At 31.8% G+C, this 20,822-nt stretch overlaps 2 protein-coding genes across 3 annotated transcripts; one reads left to right on the top strand and one right to left on the bottom strand.

The window, feature by feature from the left end:
* Nucleotides 1-4,149: 4,149 nt before the first annotated feature.
* LOC123213388 (peptidyl-prolyl cis-trans isomerase CYP40) lies at nucleotides 4,150-8,556 on the top strand. Of its 2 annotated transcripts, none has more exons than XM_044632817.1 (10): nucleotides 4,150-4,528; nucleotides 5,496-5,996; nucleotides 6,223-6,310; nucleotides 6,409-6,461; nucleotides 6,893-6,997; nucleotides 7,399-7,474; nucleotides 7,897-7,934; nucleotides 8,022-8,093; nucleotides 8,194-8,268; nucleotides 8,359-8,556. In XM_044632817.1, exons 1-8 carry the CDS (start codon nucleotides 4,358-4,360, stop codon nucleotides 8,073-8,075), a joined length of 1,086 nt encoding a protein of 361 aa, XP_044488752.1. In that variant the 5' UTR covers nucleotides 4,150-4,357; the 3' UTR covers nucleotides 8,076-8,093; nucleotides 8,194-8,268; nucleotides 8,359-8,556. The 2 variants fall into 2 exon arrangements, with proteins under 2 accessions (XP_044488752.1, XP_044488751.1); XM_044632816.1 differs by having other exon boundaries at nucleotides 8,166-8,268.
* An 848-nt stretch (nucleotides 8,557-9,404) lies between these two features.
* LOC123213239 (pentatricopeptide repeat-containing protein At2g15820, chloroplastic-like) lies at nucleotides 9,405-12,690 on the bottom strand. Its single transcript, XM_044632632.1, has 2 exons — nucleotides 12,093-12,690; nucleotides 9,405-11,501 (listed from the first exon to the last, which is right to left on the bottom strand). Exons 1-2 carry the CDS (start codon nucleotides 12,609-12,611, stop codon nucleotides 9,618-9,620), a joined length of 2,403 nt encoding a protein of 800 aa, XP_044488567.1. The 5' UTR covers nucleotides 12,612-12,690; the 3' UTR covers nucleotides 9,405-9,617.
* Between the last annotated feature and the right edge of the window lie 8,132 nt (nucleotides 12,691-20,822).

The following is a 20,822-nucleotide window of genomic DNA, read 5'->3' as shown; positions in this document are numbered from 1 at the left end:
GGTTTTGGTTTCCCAAGACAGATATTTGCCATTGTTGCAACAAGATCAGTATTTTAAAGTAACCCTTTTGAATGATTCTTCAAAATCTTCTGGAAGAATTTCGATCTAATTGATTTAACAGTTGTTAACATCTCTGCTAATAAATTCAGTCTTTAATGGCAAGATGTCTACAGAGTAGCTATTGGTTTATTTCCTTGAGACCAGAACAGGAAGATATAAATTTTCACTGGAAAGTGAAAGCATAAACCAATCATTCTGATAGATTGTTGAATTGAAATGAATTTTCAACTGTACTTTGTTCACATGTAAGCATGTTTATTCAGTCAAAATCTTGAATGGGACATCTATCCACCGTCTAGCAGTCAGCAGTTCCTTTATGGTTACATTGTTGATCTTTGCTTAGCTTTTCTTCATCATCAAGTTTCAGTGTATATATCAATGATGAACCACACCAATCCACCACCACAGAAAGGTCATCTTTTTCTTTTTGAGAAAGATTTTTTAATGGAAAACAGACAGAGAAAAAAAAAGAAATGGAGAAGTGCACTGAGGGTGGCTTTGGCTTAGCTGCTAGCTCTTGAGACTTTGTCTCTCTGACCTGAAAAAGCTAGTGCGATTTCCCGAAGAAATGTAAGTTGATAGCTACATTGACCAATGTCGAGAGGCGTCATGATGAGTTGATGACATGGGTCTGAGGGCTGCGAGGCTCATCATAATACTAATTCTCAGTTATTGATTCTTGAAAAGCCACGTGAAGAGGGCAGATTTTGTCTCTATATATATCAACTCAAAACTCAAAGATAAAAGGTGAGTAACCCAAGGGCTCTGGCTTTGTGTACAAAATATGTAATCTTCTTTTTGGGATTTTTCTCTTCCTTCCCGGTTACCTTCGATTCTTTTGTTAGTCACTCTATGGAATATTTCAATTTCATTTCGGAGGTAATCAGACAGCAAGCTTTGTTGAATTGAAACATTGGTTGATCGGTTGGACGAGCAAGGTGCAGAGCCTATCTCTCTGGTTGAGGAGGAATAAGCATTGAGGTATAGTCAAAAACCTTCTCTGGAGAGGTCTAACAAGAAGTCAAGTGATCATGCGTTGGTGGTTTTGGGGTTAGGCAAGCTTGGATGTTTATCCGTCGATATCTAAAGTCAAAGCACTACTACGTTTGTAAACTTTGGGATTACTAGTGTTTGTAAGATTGAATTTGAATCAAGTTGGTTCAATTTATTCAAATTCATTTAATTTAAATTCAAATTAAGTTTGAGTCAAAAGGTTTGACACATTTTGAAACTAAGTTAAATTCGAGTTAAAAAAAAGTTTGCCTTGGTTTGACTCATAAGTTAGATGAATAGTTTAATTCAGTTTGAACATGACTCACGACTAGATTCAAATTATATTAAACAATTATTAAATTGATATTGTTTTTTCTATTACTAGATAAAATGATATTATTTTGTCAATGAGTCATAAATTTAAATAATAAATTTGAACCACAAATTTGAATTATAAATTTAAGTTAAATTCGAATCGAATTTTTTTTATTCGAGCCTAATTCGAACCATTTTAAATTTTGATTTGATAAATTTAAATCGAATTTGAATTGAATTATTTTTTATTCAAATCCAATTCGATTTAAAGGACATTCAAATTCGGGTCAATTCATGTCCACCCTGATTGTTTTGTGTAAAGTCTTATTTTGAGTGCCAACTTTTGGTTCAGGTGAAACTAACTAATCTTTAACTATAAATTCACTGTGCTAATGAGCCGCTGGTTTCCTCTGACAATTATTAAAGTGGATTCCAAATCACTCTAGACCGTTCTATAAAATGCAGATCCATTTTATTTTGTAATGGGTAGACCAACCCAGCTCAAAATGTGGCCTGGGCTGGGCTAAATTTAGACTCCAAAAACTTCATTGCTTATGAAGAAGAGTGGCACCAAAACACAAACCTTCTCTTAACCAATTCATCGTAACCCACTTTATAAAACCCCATCTTGACCCACTTTATAAACACCACAGTGTCACTTTTCTATCCACCTCGCCAAGTAGGGCTTCCATCACGAAAATTCTTATCCAACTCTTTTGGTAGGGTTTGGATTTTTTTTCTCATCCACCTCTTTTTAGTAATGAGTAATGTGTCTTCCAATTCAAACTTAGATTTATCTTTTCAAACAAGTCAAAATAATCAATTGGGCAAGACATAGGAGATGTCACTATAAAGAATGCGCGGAATTGGGGAGGTTTTGTGGGGTTTGCGACAAATAGTAATTTTTTTTTTTTTTACAATGAATTTTTATACAACAATATTCGATAAAGAGGCTACAAGTACTTGATATGGTTGAGATTGAAGTAGGGCAAATATTAGATTTGCTTACTTTTTTATATTTTAAGTATTAGTGACCCAATTTGCCCGATCATTCATATTTCAACACCAAGATTCAGAAAATTCAATGTAACTAGCTTACTTTCGAGCCACAATTGCATCATCAAAACGCCCCATTTTCCCAATTAAATATAAGAAATATTAAACATCAGTGCTAATACAAGTGCCCCCACTTTGCCCCAAAACATCACTATTTATGAGTCAGCTTTACGTGGACTGAATGTTGCAGGTGGGTATTTTCTATTGATTTACCCTATCAAATGGGCTCAATTTCCACTGACATGGCCACATCAATTGTCCGGGTTCCTTGATTGCCACAACATTTTTATGTATAGCAAGATAAATGCACGAGCAGGTTAAATGAGGCAAGCCAATTGCTGGTTTCTAGTGGCTTCCATTGCATTATTAACTAGAACAATATTTGTATTTTTCTATGGAGATTATTGGTGGTGACTTAACGTGTAATGTTAGGAGGACCCCTTTTTAATTTGGATGTGACATTGATTTTGGCCTTTTGGGCATAGATTATGCCGTAAAATATATTGTTGTTGGCTTACATAATACAAAGAGAGTAAAGACAAATTAAATTTAAATTGGTTCAAACACGATTAAGTTATTAATTAGAACAAATAAACTTAATTAAGGTAATCCTAATTTAAATTCAAATCAAATCAATTTTAAATCAAATAAGTCTATTAAAATTTGTTGATAAATTCATTTTTTCTAACTATTTTCATCTTTTATTACCATTTTTCAACTTCTTTTATGTGTGCGTTTGTACTAATTCAAACTAAAATTTGTTGAGGGAGTTGAGCTCAAATTGAGCTTGAATAAATCCACCTCCATTTGGGACATCTCTTGAGCAAGTTAAGCTAGAAAAAATACTAACCAAACTTTAATTTTTAAAGAATATCAATGTTATACATAGTTATGATAAGTATCGATTAAACAGTAATATATTTTATAATTAATTCAAAATTATTTAATAATGTGATAACAAATGTTATTATGATTTAATTTAATATTCTTTTTAAAATATAATTTTTCAACAAAAAACTCGAATGGGATTGTTCTTCAAAATTAAATAAATTATTATATCATATAAATTAAGAATTTAATTTAAAAATATTATTAAAAAAATTTAAATTTATATATTTTTATATATAAAAACTCCTGACCAATCACTTAAATTATTTATTAGGAGCCTTTACATATGTATAATAATTGACCTTTTATTTTTATATATTATCTTTTACCTTCCAAAAATGTGATTTTTGTCAATGATGATGTTGAAAATACATAAAATATATAAAATGGCTTTTCAGGCCTCCTTTTGATGTAAAAAAATACCCTCACTTTATCAGACAGAAACTGCACATTTTGTACCGTCTCATCTCATGACTTCCAAAATTAATATATAATTTTTAATAAAATTATTTATTAGATAATATTTTATTATTTAATTAAGTAATTTTAAATTAAAATAATATTTAATCCTATAAAAATATATTTTATATATATATATATATATATTAAACAATTATATTGTTACAACATTATTCATATTTTTTTTATTTCTCAATCAAATAATTGCGTGATAATTGAACACGTGTACTTTGACCATTGTATGTCTAATCTCTTATCCACAATTTCTTCTAGAACACTCCTAATTAATGTTGATTAATTGAGATTAACAAGTTAATACAAGTTGATTATTGTTATTATCTTGCGTCAGAGGGAGCTGAGAAAAGTCCATGAAAAAGTTTGAAATTACTGAAAAGAGACCAAAAGTTCTTAACAATAGCGGAGAGCAGAGACTTTAAGAGGCAAAGAAGAAAGCGTCCATTTCAAACTATAAATAATAGCGGGACTAGGGTTTGTTTTCTTTTGTTTTGTTTCTTCTTCACAGAAAAGAAGCCTCTAGAATATTTGCAAAGAAACAAGACAGTCTTAGAAACAAAGAAAGAAGAAGATGATGAGGCCCAGGTGTTTCTTGGACATAAGTATTGGAGGAGAACTCGAGGGAAGAGTCGTTGTGGAGCTGTACAACGATGTCGTTCCGAAAACAGCAGAGAATTTCAGGGCGCTTTGTACTGGGGAGAAGGGCATTGGTCCTAACACTTCTGCTCCTCTCCATTTCAAGGTATCTTTGGTTCATGACTCGTTGATTATTGTTTTTCACTTGCATTTGAAGGGTATCAGTGTTTTCAAGTTATTGTTGTTTGTAGAAATGAAGGATTTACTGTGATGGCTTTCTGAGAAGATGATATCTTAAGTCATTGTTTCTTCTTCTTCTTCTTCTGCTTCTTCTTCTTCTTCTTCTTCTTCTTCTTCTTTTTGATGTGAATGAATGCAGTGTTGATTTTAGTCTTTGAATCTTGTCATGGGTGATTTTGATTATGTGACATAATTGTTTTATTGAGTTTTGGTGATTGGCAAGCCATTAATGTTTAGTTCTGCTTTAGTTAGAGGTTTTCGTTTCCTTTTTTGGTTTATATATATATTTTTGGGTAGTATTTTGATTATTTTTGCATTGGGAAGGATGTAGTACTTTTTCTAACTGATAGCAATGATGTAGTAGTCTGTGGCTGGTTTAAATTTTGGAGGGTGGGGAATATATCGGCCAAATTATCATCATTGTTTATTTATTTACTTGTTGAGGAATAATTTGGATGAAGAAACGATTGAATGCAATAGCTGTGTTTTAATCTTTGATTGTCTGTGTTAGTGGTGTGGTTAGGAAATATTGATGCATTGTTTGAATGTTTGTATTTCTACTGGTGTTTTCTTTTCGATGGAATTGCAATTATGGTATTTCTTCTTCGGGAAAAAAATGTTTAATATTAGTTTAATTAATCAGGAGGGAAATTTGATTTCTGCATTTGATCGTTTGGTATTTGTAAATCATCTGAGCTCCAAGTCATGCTAGCTATTCCTCATTTATGTCCTCTTTTTTTAGCTGTGATCAGTTTTGTGCTTGTATGTATTAGCATTAATAGAATTTATCTTTTCTTTCTGATAAAACAGTGACATGCACTGAATTTATTCTGAATATTTACTATTAAATTAGGGTGATGCTTTTCCTAATGGTAATTAAGTTTTTGTTTTAGGGTGTCCGCTTTCATCGTGTCATTAAAGGGTTCATGATACAAGGAGGAGATATTTCTGCTGGAGATGGCACTGGTGGAGAATCAATCTATGGGTTGAAGTTTGAAGATGAGAATTTTGAATTGAAACATGAACGAAAAGGAATGTTATCCATGGCTAATGCTGGCCCTAACACAAATGGCTCTCAGTTCTTCATCACAACAACTCGTACTTCTCACTTAGATGGAAAACATGTTGTGTTTGGGAAGGTCGTTAAAGGAATGGGAGTTGTTCGTTCAGTTGAGCATGTCACAACTGGTGAAAATGATTGCCCCACTGTTGATGTTATAGTTACTGATTGTGGAGAGATTCCTGAGGGAGCTGATGATGGGATATCTAATTTTTTCAAAGATGGTGACGTTTATCCTGATTGGCCAGCTGATCTTGATAAGAGTCCCAGTGAACTTTCTTGGTGGATGGATGCTGTTGACTCTATTAAAGCTTTTGGAAATGAATATTACAAGGTAATGAGTGCCATGATGGATTTATCACCCATCGACTTATTTGGTGAACCTAATTGAATATGTGAAACATGGTTCAAGTATGTGGAAGCTAACGTAGGAATGCCATCTATTTGGGCATTTGATTTATTCTTATGGTTATTTTTCCTATAGCCTTTCATTTCTTTGGTTTTCTTTTTACTCTTTTTAATGCATCATTTGTGATAAGGCTGATTATTATTTTGCTTAGAAACAAGATTATAAGATGGCTCTTAGAAAGTACCGGAAGGCTTTGCGTTATTTGGATATCTGCTGGGAGAAAGAAGGAATTGATGAAGGTTAGTTATCTCTTTATGGAATTATATTGTGTATTGCCTATTTCACCTAGCCTCAGTTATACTGACTTTGTATGTATATTACTCTTGTGGCTCTGCAGAGAAGAGTTCAACTTTAAGAAAGACAAAGTCACAGATCTTCACAAACAGCTCTGTAAGATCTCTCTCTGTTTTTCAAGTTTAAGGGACATTTGAGCATGGAGTATTTTATAGTTTAAGTTATTGCTATATGGATTGACACATCTTCACATATTGTGTTGTATATGTTGAGAGTTTAAACAGAATGTAAGAAGGCTTAGCAAGTGGTGGAATGATTTTTTGTTAGAAAATAGCTAGTGCTTCTATTGTAGTTTGACTCTTGTTTGGATTCTTTTCAGTTGATATTTCTTTGTGTCATTTCCTCACTCAACGTTAGAGTTCTTGGACTTTGTCATGGGATTGTATTCAAGTCCTAGTGTGGTGCAGACCTTTATAAATTCATTACCTATTGCCTCAATATTTGACCACTATGAAGATAACTTTTGTACAATTATTCTTCTTAAGCTTAACTTTCTTTGATAATTGGTGCTTTATATCTTGCTATAGGCTTGTAAATTGAAAATGGGGGATCTTAAAGGGGCATTATTGGATACAGAGTTTGCAATGCGTGATGGAGATAACAATGTGAAAGCTTTGTTTCGTCAAGGTCAGGTTAGTATCATCCACAAGCAAGAAATTCAATCACTGGTTGGTGGGATCAATTTTATATAGTTTTCCTGGGTAGGTTTCACTTAGTCAACATTTGGAAAATTTTTCCCCTTTGGATGTGTAATAGAAGCTTTATATCACCATGGAATCTATCGCTTTCAGCTGCTTTGGTTTTTTGCTTGTTCAAATCTGTTTAATTTATACAAGTTATGCTTACACAATTCTTCTATCCTAGCTTGGTGGCTTGTAAAAATTTAAACTCATATTAATGCACCAGCTGGCTATTTTAAGTGCTTTTAGCTCCTTGGGTTTTTTTGTATGGTTTACACCTGCTTGCAAATTTGTTCTGTTGTGTTCTGCATTTTGAAGTTTCACATTCTAATGGTTGTGTTCTTATCTGTCAGGCTTACATGGCCCTTAATGATGTTGATGCGGCTGTTGAAAGCTTTGAGAAGGCACTGAAATTGGAGCCAAATGATGGTACGTGGTAGACTTTGACTTTGCCTCTTGCATAAAATTAGTGCTGGAATGAACTACTTGACTTAAAGGTGTATGTTGAATTTTAACATTATATCTTCAGAGGATATTCAGCTTTTTTTTTTTTTTTTTTTTGGATTTATGATTTGTTTGAGTCATAATTGTCAACAAGATTCTATTTTGGAACAAGGTCAAGGACAATTATTAATTTGGAAACATTTATAAATACACACCCACACAAGCATGTCAATGTGTACTGTAATGGTATGTCTTTTAACTTTGAATGGAATAGAGTCATCTGTTAGAGTGATGCTTTCTTACATACATCCATTAGTAGTGAATTGAAGTTGGTAAACATACCTGTTGAACCTCGGATATGCAGTCCATTATAAGTTGTTCATTACTCATTATCTTGTGCTATTCAGGTGGAATAAAGAAGGAGCTTGCAGCTGCTAAGAAGAAGGTAGATTGATTAAACCTATCTTGTCATATTCTTTTTGATGATTATTAGTTACAATTAAATGTGTGTTAAATAATTAAACTTTTACAGATTCATAATAGACGCGAGCAAGAGAAAAGACAATATCGCAAGATGTTTCAATAGCACTTTAGCCATCAACTGGTATGTTAATCACCTTCTGAGAGTTGTTTTCTGCCCTTCTTATTGTCAGCCCTCTGGGATTTTCTAATGCAGGCTGCCAATACCTTAATGTTCAAAATAGTTGGATGGAGTTAACTGGTTCAGGCTTTTTCTTTTTGCCATTAAAAGCTCAGATAATTTGGTGGGAGTATATCAGGTAATAAAATGTGAAACTCTGGACTCTTAATTCTTATTTGTTTCTACAGCTATAATATTTTCTGATATCGGTATTCTTTCTTTTTTTCAGGTCTTGTTTTACAGCAAATTCAACTGTACAAATTTGATGCTTGAACCAATTTTTAATAAGAGTTATTATACAAATTTATTTTGGACTGTAGCATTTAGTAATATAGAACCTTCAGAAGCTGTCGAACTTTTACCAAATTACATTTCATTTTGTTCCATTTGAAGTTGGCTATAAAACGGATAATTTTGGTGGACCTAACTTTTTGTTGGATTCATATTTTTACAATGATCCGACCCATAACTATTATAGTAAAGTGAATTTGGAACTTTTATTTTAGAAAGTTTTAATATCTCATTAATTTTGTTAGCCTTTACAGTCTTTTACATTATTAGCTTGCTATCATAAAATGCTTATACTAACCAAAATCAATCAAACTCTATGTATATAATTTTTAGTGCAAAATTGACCTTATTTGTATATTTAATTATATAATAAAAACTATATATATATATATATATCAAATATTGTTTAATCAAAATATCGCAATTCAGGCTAGTTCGCATTAAATAACACAAGGAAATTTGATATTTTATCGATTTGGACAGCCTACGTCGACAGCAATGGCTGTCGTCACAGAGCTAGTACCAACAGCGTTAGCTGTGGCAAGCCATTCAGCTAAGAGCCCTTGCAATTCCAATCTTCGTTTACAAAATAGTTCTGAATTCCAGATTACTTGAGGACCTCAATTTTGCACAAAAAGATATGCATAGTGAACAGCAATTCTCTGTACATACATTTTTAAACATATAGCCGATACTATTAAATATATAATTAGGTACAAGGATGATATATTCTTATATAATTATATGTTACTTTATTTTTAATTCAAAATCTTCATACATTAATTATATAATTTAAACATGTGTATACATAACATTGGTAATTGTAATCATGCATATCTTTTAGCTCTCTTGAACAATATAATATGAGAGCACAATGATGGAAAATCTGTTACAATGAAATAACCGGTTCTATCATTCAACTGATAACAAAAGTCCTCTGCAATTATAAATAATGAACCTCCATCTTAGAATAAAAAGAAAATGTAAATGTAAAGGCAATAAATATTTAGGGTGGTAAATGACTAGTTTCAGAACAAACAAGTTATTCAGCATGCAATGTTGTATGTACAAAAGCTGCGCAGGGTGAGTTTGGTTCAGGAATCCTAAATTTCAAGAATCATTGATCCGGCACTTAGCCGCCCATGAACCAATCTTCATAGATGAAACTACTCAAACATAATACATAAAATACAAGCTCTACAAATTTTCTTCGTCGCTGTGATTGGAACTATCAGCGTCAGATCCACTATGGGAGTCGGTATCTTCAGTTTCTTCTGTTATATTAACTGGGATCTCTCCGCCTTCATTGAGAAGTACACCTTCTTTGAAGTCATCCAAAACATAAGGTTCTATTAGTTTCCAAAACCATAAAGAATTGCTTCCCAGGAAACCTATCCAAAACACTTTCCCTTTCTTCTTTACTCTGCAATCAAGAGATTTAGATTTCAAAGCTCTGAGAACCTTATCAACACCCTCACTGTTTCCCTTCAGCTTTAATATGATATCACCTAATGATGTTCTATGTCCTGCATACATGTACCAGTATGCCAAAACACGTGGGGATAGCCACCGATGGATTAGCTTGGGAATCATGGGCCGACCTTTTGGCCAAAACTGGTCTGCATAAAAACCAAAGTATGAGTGTGTGATAGTGGAAAACCTATATGGTATATCCTCACAACCATCATCACTCAGCTTACAAGAAGGATGTAACCATTCATAGTACTGGTCATATATATGTCTTCTCAAAGTTGAATGCGCACCAGAATTCTCATTGAACTCAAACTGAATCATGTGATTCTTCCTCCCTTCATCTGATTCAATACACAAACCACCTAAAAGCAAACCAATTAATATCTCTCGCTGTTCTTTATTCAACTTTATGCTTACAGGTTTCTTAACAACTTTCCTGGTCAAGCTCAAGACGTAGTCAATTTTTTCCATCAAAGTGGGCTCAATATCGTACTTCTTCTGGCACATCAGATCATATATTTTTTCTGCCTTCTTATAATCTCCAGAAGAGAGGTATCCACGTAAAATGGTGTTGCATGATCTAGAATTCACACCAATAATTTCATCCTTAAGCATTTGGTTAAAAATTTGCTCACCTTGGTCTAGATTACCAACTTCAATCAAAGATTCCAAGTAAATATTGTAAATAGTTCGATTAGGTCGACATCTCTCAAGACATGCTGAGAAGGTTAAGTGTAATCTGTCATGCATGCCCAACTTGAGGTACATATATGCTAGATCAGTGTAAGAAGGCATAAGTGGTGTCATACCACTCTTTTCAAACTCTTTCATAAGGGATTCAGCAAGTTCTTTTTCCTGAGCTTTGCTTAACACCTCTATGATTTTATGATATGCTGGTACACTAGGAGAACCTAGATGCTCCTTCATCTGTCTAAATATATCGCAAGATTTCATGAACTCCCCAATCTTTGCATAAGCCTCCATTTTATAAACAAAAGCTTGAGCAGGGATGTCAATGTCACATTCAACTAGTTTGACCCAAATTCTTTCTGCTTCCTCCACATCCCCCTCCTTTGAGCAAACTCTCAAGACAGACAATAACTCTTCCTTGCCCTCCACAATTCCAGCTTGCCGCATTTCTTGCCTTAGATATTCTATTCTTTCTTTATCTATGGTGTCTTGATAGCTATGTAGCCAAATTAATCCACCATAAATAAACTTCTGTATCTCAAGTCCCGATGTCTTCAAATTGTGAAAAATGAACTCGGCTTGTTTGAGGTAATGTTTTGACAAGCCTCCAGGTTTGCTCACAAGAGCTCTGAAGAGAGAATTATGCAAACTAAGGCGTGGCTGGTAACCTCCCAACTGAATCATACGATTATAGATGCTGCATGCTTCGTCCAAGCAACCTTGAACTGGTGCACTCAAATATGCAACAACCAATATATGAAATGTTGATTCAGAAGGCACGCGTCCGTGATTAATTATGTCATCAAATATCTCCCTACATTTGGAAAACTTTCGCTCCTTGCCCATGTAATCTGCCAGCTTGGTAGCAAGAGCAAAATCATATTGAAACCAATGTTGCTGCATCATCCATTTGTACACCTGAAACATGTAACCCAACAGTTTTTCAACAAAAAAACCCTAGCATACAGTTATAAACCCACAATGCAAGGTCTAATAACCTAAAAAGGTAAAAGTTCACATTTACTTGATTTCGATTTCTCATGCAATAATAAGATAACAAGCAAAACTGAAAATGATGGACAGTCCAATCGCCAAACAAACATAAGTCATATAGAGAACTTGTAGGAAACAAGGCATGTATACGACTCAATTTTCAAGTATAAAATTCTTCTGGAATTCCAATTTTTCCAATGAGGATTGTGGATATTAGAACCACAACCATTTAAAATAGCAAGCCACATAAGTTATTCAAAGTTAACACGCCCAAATCCCAATAAAAACATAAACTTGTGCATATTAACTCAATTACCATAACTCAAAACTATAAATTCTATCAAAAATCATATCATCTAACCAAACAAGCAAATACAAAATCACGGACCCTAGACAACTGACTCAAACATTTCACAATTCAAAATTTTGCAAACACGAAACATAAGCACTGAAATGTTTATTATCACATCAGCTTAATAAAAGAAAAAAGTTTCATTAATAAGCAATCAACTACACCCTGAAGCCAGTTTCATTCTCGCGAATCCGCATACAATGAACAGCCAAGTAGGTGGCATCCTCTTGCCTCAACCACTTCTTCTGCGCGTTCAGAATCCTAACAAGTGTCCCCGCTTTATGAGCTGGTAATTCTTTACACAACCACGCCAACTTGGCCCTTCTCCACTGCTCAGGCAACTCCTCCAGCTCCTTTACCTCCACAACAGACCCACCCAAGTGCCTCATTTCACTACCAACATCAAAATCCAATGACCCTTTATTGTTAGACTCATTGAGGTAGCCAAACGCCTCGTCTTCCTGGGAAGTTTCTCGGCTGGTCGACAGGTGTTTGACGAAAGTACTGTTAGAAGGAGCAGCAGCGATAGTGCCAGATAAGTGGTGGGGTTTGGTGGTGGGGAGGCGGAGGAGCCGGTGGCAGTGTTGGTGGGGAGCGAAAGAGAGTGAACGAAAGAAAGAAAGAGAGGTGCGCATGGGCGAAGCGAGGGTATGAATTTGGCTGAATGGGTGGATTGAGAGCATGTTGGCTCGTTTAGATCAAGCGCTCAACTTTGTCAACCAAACTTCTCCTTGCCTATCTAAAAGCCAATTCTTCATACCCATTTTTGTAATAAAAAAAAATTTGTTTCACCAGATGGGATACATATTTTGGATTCCAATTTTGTCCAAAAAAAAATCAATTGTTAATCGGGTTAGTTTTGGATTCAACTTTGAACTTAGAGCGATTGGATCTAATTAAATTATTTTAATTAATAACTCATAAAAAAATATATTTTTTTTAATATATAATTTAAATATATAAATTATATATTATCAACGATTAAATAATTTTAAATTAAAATTAAAAATACTTTAATCACATTATATATATATAAAACATTACTTGTCAAGTCTTACATTGAAACAGGAATAAAGACATTCAATTTCACATTAGAACAACATAAGGTTTGACATTTAGTACTTGGATTATTATGATTAAGCTTCCATATTAAAGGAACCGACGTTCTAAGGTTTTTATTATAACCGAAATTAGAACAAACGTTCCAATTATTTCAATATGCAAGAACAAGTTTATTTTATAATGAACTATTCAGTATTTCTTTACAAAATATTCAGTATTTGTAGACTGCAAATTTTTGGAACTTTTTTGTATCCTAAAATTGAAATTACTTGAACTCGAAACTATATAAATAGGAAATAAATATCACTTTAAACTCAAACTCAAAACGACTTCTTATAAATGTTAATACTTTATAAGTTTTGTTAAATCTTTTATATAATCGGAAATAAATAATTTTAAGATGATAGAAAATGCATACTCAAATTATAATAGTATGTTATTTAATTAATAATGTTTGATGATTTATGCGTCCCGATTAATAATCCACAACACATTTGCCCTTTTATTTTTCTGTATTTTGTGGTTTTTGGTTCTTTTGTATTATGTATTTTTGTAAGGAGGAAGAAGAAGAAGAGAGATCAATCCACTTACAGAAGTTGTGTAACTTCTGTATATTAATCTCTAGCGACAGTTGATATTTCAAATTTTGATTTTCAACTGTTGTTAACTTCTATAATTGTCAAGAGTATATGAGTAATTTTAATTATAAAAGTTATTTAAATATTTTAATTTTATTATATCGAATTAACCTATTATGGATACCCCGAATTCAATACTTTATATAAATTGTTTATTGCCTTTAAGTGCAATTTTTTTAATTCAAACTTTCTTTATGTATTTTTTTTTAAATCAAATTTCCGGTATGTGTATTAAAGATAGAAATTCAGCCGTATCAACTTTTTTTTTTTTTTTACGATCATATTATTGAGTTGAGAGTAAAGTATCACAATGAGGGAACATGCTATGGCTGGATACGAGCCGTATCAACTAGCGCTAGATATGAGCTGAACCGAGCCCGAACAGGGCCCAACTTATTTTTGGCTCGTTTTCAGTGAGCTCAAGCTCAGGCTCGGGCTCGAGCTCGCTAAATATATGTTCGTGTTTGGCTCGTTTCATAATTTTAGTGTTTAGGCTCGGTTCGCACTTAGTTCGGGTTCGTATATTCGGGCTCAGGTTCACTTTGAGCTTGTATTTTAAGTTTAGTAGCTCGGTTTTAGGCTCATATTTCAAGAAATAAATGGTGTCGTTTGTTTCGAGTTAAATGTTTTTTCATTTGAGTAAACGGTTTGCGAGCTGAGCTTGACTTTCTTAACTAGTGTTCGGATTCGGGTTTGTGTTTATTTTTTGCTTAAAATTCAGGCTCGTGTTAGTATTCGGGCTGGTTCAAGGCAAGCTCGGGCTTAGGCTCGTTCGAGCAAAACTCTTTTCGAATCTGAATAAGCTCACTTCAAATTCAACCCTACTACAGACCCCACAAAAAAGAAAAAGAAAAGAAAACCATGAATAAATCTCAAATGGACATCTAAAATTCTAAATTCCATTGACACTCTAAAATTTTGAAAATAATAACGAAATAAGGGAAATGTACAGGACAATTAATTAAAATTGGTACAAAATTTTCAACCTAATTTTTTTTGGTAAATTTTAAGTGATTTTATTTTTTTTAAATAAATTTAATTTTTATTTCAATAATATCTTTTATTTTATTATTTCATATTCAAAATAGTTTTTATTGGACAATTTTTTTTTGTATCCTCATATTGAGTATATAGATTAATTTTTATGTAATTATTGATATTTACGGATTAAAAACTGATTAATTTCTTATATAAAGATTAATATTTACAAATTGTAATAAATTAATGAATATAATTATACAGAGTATATATAGGTGTGAAAAGGTACATGCCAATGCATGCAAATGCACTCGAATACATTAGAGTATATGAGGATATATACAGATATGTGTGATACATATAGTTGCATGATATAGTATATTATATATTAAATTTTTTATATATTATATATAATACACGCGCACACTTCGCTGCAACCCTTTGTTTATATATATATAAAATTTGTTTGCACTCTTTCACATTTGCGCATATCTTTTCACACTTGTTCATATTTTTTTGTATTTGCTCGCAACCTATCACATCCGTTTGCACCTTTTCATAGTCGCTTGCATTCTTTTGCACCCATGTGCACTCTTTTACACTCACGTGCACTTTTTTACACCTGCTCATACTCTTTCATATCCGTACGTATCCTTTCATATTCACATACGCTATGTGTAGTTATTATATTTATCAATTTATTATAATTTATAAATATCAATCTTTACATTAGAAATTAATTTATTTTCGATTCGTAAATATCAATAATTATACAAAAATTAATCTAAAATTAATTTATATACTCAATATAATGATATAGAAGAAAAAAAAGATTATTCAATAAAAACTATTTCGAATATAAAATAATAAGATAAACAATATTATTAGAATAAAAATTAAATTTACTTAAAAAATAAAATCGTTCAGAATTTATTCAAAAAAGGTTTAAACAGAAAATTCAGTTCATATTTTAATTAATTTCCCAAATGTACAATACCACGAAAATTAATTCGAAATCTATATCAGACCAACCAATTTAATTGGGCTCAACCTAACACAATCCAAGGGAACAGCCCAACTTGGCAAGGACAAGGGCAACTAACCCACATAAACTTTGTTTGCTTTGCAATTGCAATTTTAATGACTAACTCCCAACAGATGGCACGGCTGCAACGCACCATTTTGTTATACGGTAAAACTCCTACTTGTTGAAACTCAATAACTTATTTCATTGCACGTTTACAAGGGAATATATATATATTTTTTAATAATTAAAGAACATATAAACAAAAACAGGAGACCCTAAGGGAAGGCCTAAGAAGGGCAGCCTAAACTTATTTTTTCAGAAACGAAAGATAGTCAGAGAAACTGTAAAAAATCAGACAGACTAGACAAGACAGACAACATTAAAACACCCTCTAACAGTCTTCTTTTGAAGATCTGTCTTCGTTCCTACAGTGATTGAGTTTCAAAAGAGAATTTGTTTTTTTTTTTTTTTTAAATTACTTCTATAATTATTTAATCATTATATAAACAAAGGTAGAAAATAGAATTATCCCATAATTTCTTGAATCCTCTCCTATGCAAGACGTTATTTTGTGTAGACGAAAAATTGCATCTCCATTATATATTTTTTTTCTATGAGTAGGTCAGAGTGGTTTAGTTTCCTATCTGTGAAGGAACTACTTTCCAGCAAATCAAATGTGATACCTATAGATCTAAATACTATCAAAATCCACCACCAACATGAAAATGACACTGTTCTTACTACTTTCCATCACACACTATTAAAAGAGTAATGTAATGAACACGTATTTTTCTTTTTTTTTTTGTATACAATTCGTATATATAAATAATATGTTATTATATGATTGATTGTTATTTTATTTTTAATTTAAAATTATTTACTCATATAGTGACTAGAGATGAAAATTTTGGTTTAAATTTAGGGGTTCCAACGTTCTCCAACTCTAATGAAGAGGGGGTTGTCCGATAAAAACTAGGAAAAGGACAAAAAAACTCCATAATCGGGGACAGGAATACATATATCCCCTCTTTGTCCCCACCCCTCTCTCGTCCTTGTCTCTGTCCCCGTCCTTATCCCTATTTTATCCATTTATATTAATATATTTACTTAAAATCCTAACATAGTTTTACAGTTTTAGATTATCTATATTTTTCAAATTTATTTAAGTTTTTATTGTACATATTAAAGTGGTTAATAAATGATATTTATGACATCTGAAATTGTAGGTTAGTTTTAATTTTACTTAATTTTATTATTTAATATATTTATGTTATGTTTAGAAGGTGTGAGGAGAAGATTTTTTTTTTGCGGATATGAGAAGGAAATTGTTTTTTTTGTCAGAAGGGGATGAGAAATCTTTGTTATCCTCATAAAGAGAACGGGGATGAGAATTGAAATTCTCTACTCGCCTCTTCCTGTTGTCATTCCTAATAATAACACATTATTTATATATTCAAATTATATATAAAAAATGTATTCACATGTTTAAATTAATACTTCATAATTAATTATAGCATTCCCATAACAATTCTTCTGTCAATGTAAAAACATATAAACAAACAAATAATTATTAATTTTAAAAAAAATTTATTTGGTTTCTCTCGACAAGTAAATGGAGAAGAAGATTTCAAATTTGGATAAGCTACATTAATTTATGCCAAGTAGCAAGAATCAACGTGTTTAATTAATTAATTGATTCAATGTATTGGGTGGCCACCCCATTGAAGTTGAAGTTATGAAGGTTCCATCAACTGCTATTTTCGGTAAAGCTTTTCACATTTGAAAATAAGAAAATATGGGACTCATCCAAAATGTGCGGAGTTTGGCCAGCAAATGGTCAATTTTGCTGGATTTTTTGAAGTTCCAGGGACTTCTTTGGCAGATTGCCTTGACAATGCTATGCTAGCTAATTTTTCAAAGGGTTATGTTGATTTTTGCAATAATTTTGTCCAGATGTGGGGTATTACTTAGAAGTCGTGTTTTATGAATTTCTTTCTTTATTAGGAAAAAAAAAAGAACTATTTTTGGAAAGCATGAATATTTATTACCATTATGTCCTTAAATTATTTTTCAAATGATAGTCTAAGTTATTATAAAATACTGAGTATTTCATTCATGTCTCAAGCTCGTCAGTAAATATTTATGAAATATTAAATACTTACCTGAAAGATGCAAAAATTCGTTGTCATAAAATCTCTTAGATGACTACAAGGGGATAAGACTTTAGAACAAGTGAAATTGACCTATAAAATATTGTACTTAAAATTGGATCCAAATCGACTTAGCTTAGATTCAAAAATCGATTTTGTTTAATTCAAATTTGTTTATTTTGAATATAAATCAAATTTGAATTAAGAGGTTAGGTTCATTTTAAAATCGAATCAATCTCGAGTCATAAAGAGTTTAGATTGTGAGCTCGATAAATGACTCGATTCAAATTATATTAAATAATTATTTAACGAAGTTGTTTTGTCAATGAGTCATAGATTTAAACTATGAATTTGAGTTATAAATTCGGATCAAACTTGAACCACTTTTAATATTGATTCAACGAATTCTAGGTAAACTATTTTTTATTCAAATCAAACTCAAACTAAGAGATATTCTGACTCGATTCGATTTGTATCTACCTTTAATTGTACTACCATGTAGGATGGCAACAGGGAGGGGTGGGGAGGGGATATCAATCCCCGTCCCCGTAGGGATATTAATCCCCGTCCCTGTTACGGGGATAACAAAGAATCCATGTTTCCTCCTCGCGAAGGAAAATCCTCTCCCTTTCCCCGCGGGGAAAAATCTCCTCCCCATACCTGTAAATATAAATTTTAATTCATTAATGTATTTCAATAAATAAAATAAATCATATTTTCCCAAAATATTACTTACTACAAGAATTACAAAATATTCATTGTTATTTTAGTTCAAGTACAAAGTTTTCACAAAATCTAACAATATGTAATAATTAATCTTTTTATTAATAACTCTTCATGTTGATATCATCATTAATTCTTCATGTTGATACAAAGCAATATTTTAAAAACTAACTTGTAATAATCAATTTTAAAAGCAACTTACATAGGAAATATTAACGATGGGTGGCAATTTTGTAATAAAAAATATTTAGGTTATAATTTTTAGTAAATATGTATGTGATTTAGAGTAATTTTGTAATAACATTAAATTAACATTTTTCATTCACTTCAATTGATTTTATCAAATTTATAATTAACTTTTTTTTTTTGTAAAACTTGGTAGATTGGCTGACTAAATTTTGAAGTTGAAATGAAATTAATTTGGTGCATTTGTATTTTATGATAATGCGACTTTAAGGTTTTTTTAAATATATTAGATTAATAGTTCAGAAATTAGTAAAAGCTGATAATCGATAATTAAAAAAATTAGTAAAATTAAAGTTATAATTTTAATAAATCATAATGTAAAAGTTTCTAGAACTTAATAGTTTATAAATTATTATATTAATATATTAGATTTAGAGAAAATGAAAGGGGAGGGGTGGGGAGGGGACATATGTATCCTATCCTCGGTCTATCCCCAATTACAGAGATTTTTTTCGTCCCTATCCTTGCCCTTTTTCTTGTTTTTATTAGAGAATCTCTTCCTTATTAGGGTCGAGACCCCTAAAATTGGACCCAAATTATCATCCCTATTACCATGTTATGGGTTAGTTTGGGAGTAAAAAATTGTTTTTTTATATAAAATAAAAATAATTAATATTATTCAAACGGGAGAATGTTAAATTTTTTTTATGTGAGTTAATATTAGTTATAATTTTGGTTTTAATAAGATCAAGTAATTAAATAGTTTACTGATAATTTACATATGAGTTTAAATTATCAATAAATATAATCTTAATATGATTTAGATAAATAATATTAATGTAAACTTTAAAATTTATTAAACCTTTGAGCTATGTTCCATTTTCGAAATTATAATGTAACAACTTTACGTATTGAAGGTGTCAGAAACAAAAGACCAATCACTATAATGCACCAAAATTTTTATGGATCCAAATTATATGATATATCTTATATTTCAGTAATCCCTAATCTAATACATACATATAACATTGATATAAATCATGCAAATTAGGATTGAAATAATTTTATTTGTTTAAAAAAAATAATCATCCATAAGAAGGTTTATCGTCATTAAGTTGCAGGATTTCAAATATACGAAAGAGCCATCTTTTTGGTAAAAGTCAACATTTTAAAAAGGGAAAAGGACTATTTCCTACCCAATTTTTAGGTTATTCTCAAACTTATATCCATGGGAGATGAAAAATCTTTTTTCTCATCCATGATCAAACTGTTGTCCAAATTTTCAATTAGGGATAGAGGTAAAATCGTCATTTTACCTATAAACTTTAAAACTTTAAAAATTCATCATTTCCCCCTCCAGGTTTTAAAAACTAACACCTTAACCCATTCTCAAAGTTTCAAAAGTTTAGATTGCATCTCTAGGGTTTGCTTCTTCTCCGGCCACCACCAACGACCAATGTATTCCACCAATCTCCCATTTTCGACTACAAAGGACGACTCTTTGTCACCCAAATTTGGACGATAAAACGTCGTCTAGATCTAATAGAACAAACGAAGGATGACACTTCGTCGTCACGTTAGGATGACGTGACAAGCAATGAAGGAGGACGATCGTCGTCTGGGTGGAGCGACGAAGAGAGACCTATTCGTCGCACGATGGTGGGACGAAGAGATCTCTATCTCTTCGTCGCATCGTGTGACGAGGAGATGAAGATCTCTTCATCACACCATCGTCATCGCATCAGAAGAAAGAGGAGACCGGAGACAATGTCGAAAGATGCCGTTGAAGAATAGGGATAAAACTGCTATTTTTGAAAGATATAAAGGGCGGTTGAGTTTTAAAAAATATGAAAACCCTAGGTTTGAGGATGAAAATGTTATTTTTCAAAGTTTAAAAACTTTAAATAAAGGTAAAATGTTAGTTTCTAAAACTTGGGGATGAAGAGTAATAAACTTTATAACTTTTTAATATAAACAATAAAATGAGTATTTTACTTCTCTCTCGCCTATAGATAAAAAAAATAATTTTCTATCCCCCATGAGAATATGTTTAAAAATGATGTAAAAATTAGGTAAGACATAGTCCTTTTCCCTTTTAAAAATATTGTTTCCTTTATTAACGGTTGATAA

This window comes from Mangifera indica, chromosome 4 (assembly GCF_011075055.1).
Source record: "Mangifera indica cultivar Alphonso chromosome 4, CATAS_Mindica_2.1, whole genome shotgun sequence".
Taxonomy (NCBI): Eukaryota; Viridiplantae; Streptophyta; class Magnoliopsida; order Sapindales; family Anacardiaceae; genus Mangifera; species Mangifera indica.
Note: the sequence above shows the minus strand (reverse complement) of the source record. Positions and strands in the feature narration are given on the sequence as shown.

What these genes read in the sequence shown, in the direction of transcription:
- LOC123213239 (XM_044632632.1), bottom strand. Translation starts at nt 12,611, where the DNA reads ATGCTCTCAATCCACCCATTCAGCCAAATTCATACCCTCGCTTCGCCC. An exon ending in AGAATGAAACTGGCTTCAGG is followed by an intron (nt 11,502 to 12,092) that starts GTGTAGTTGATT and finishes TACATGTTTCAG; the next exon opens with GTGTACAAATGGATGATGCA.
- LOC123213388 (XM_044632817.1), top strand. Translation starts at nt 4,358, where the DNA reads ATGATGAGGCCCAGGTGTTTCTTGGACATAAGTATTGGAGGAGAACTC. An exon ending in GAAAGAAGGAATTGATGAAG is followed by an intron (nt 6,311 to 6,408) that starts GTTAGTTATCTC and finishes GTGGCTCTGCAG; the next exon opens with AGAAGAGTTCAACTTTAAGA. An exon ending in GAAATTGGAGCCAAATGATG is followed by an intron (nt 7,475 to 7,896) that starts GTACGTGGTAGA and finishes TGTGCTATTCAG; the next exon opens with GTGGAATAAAGAAGGAGCTT.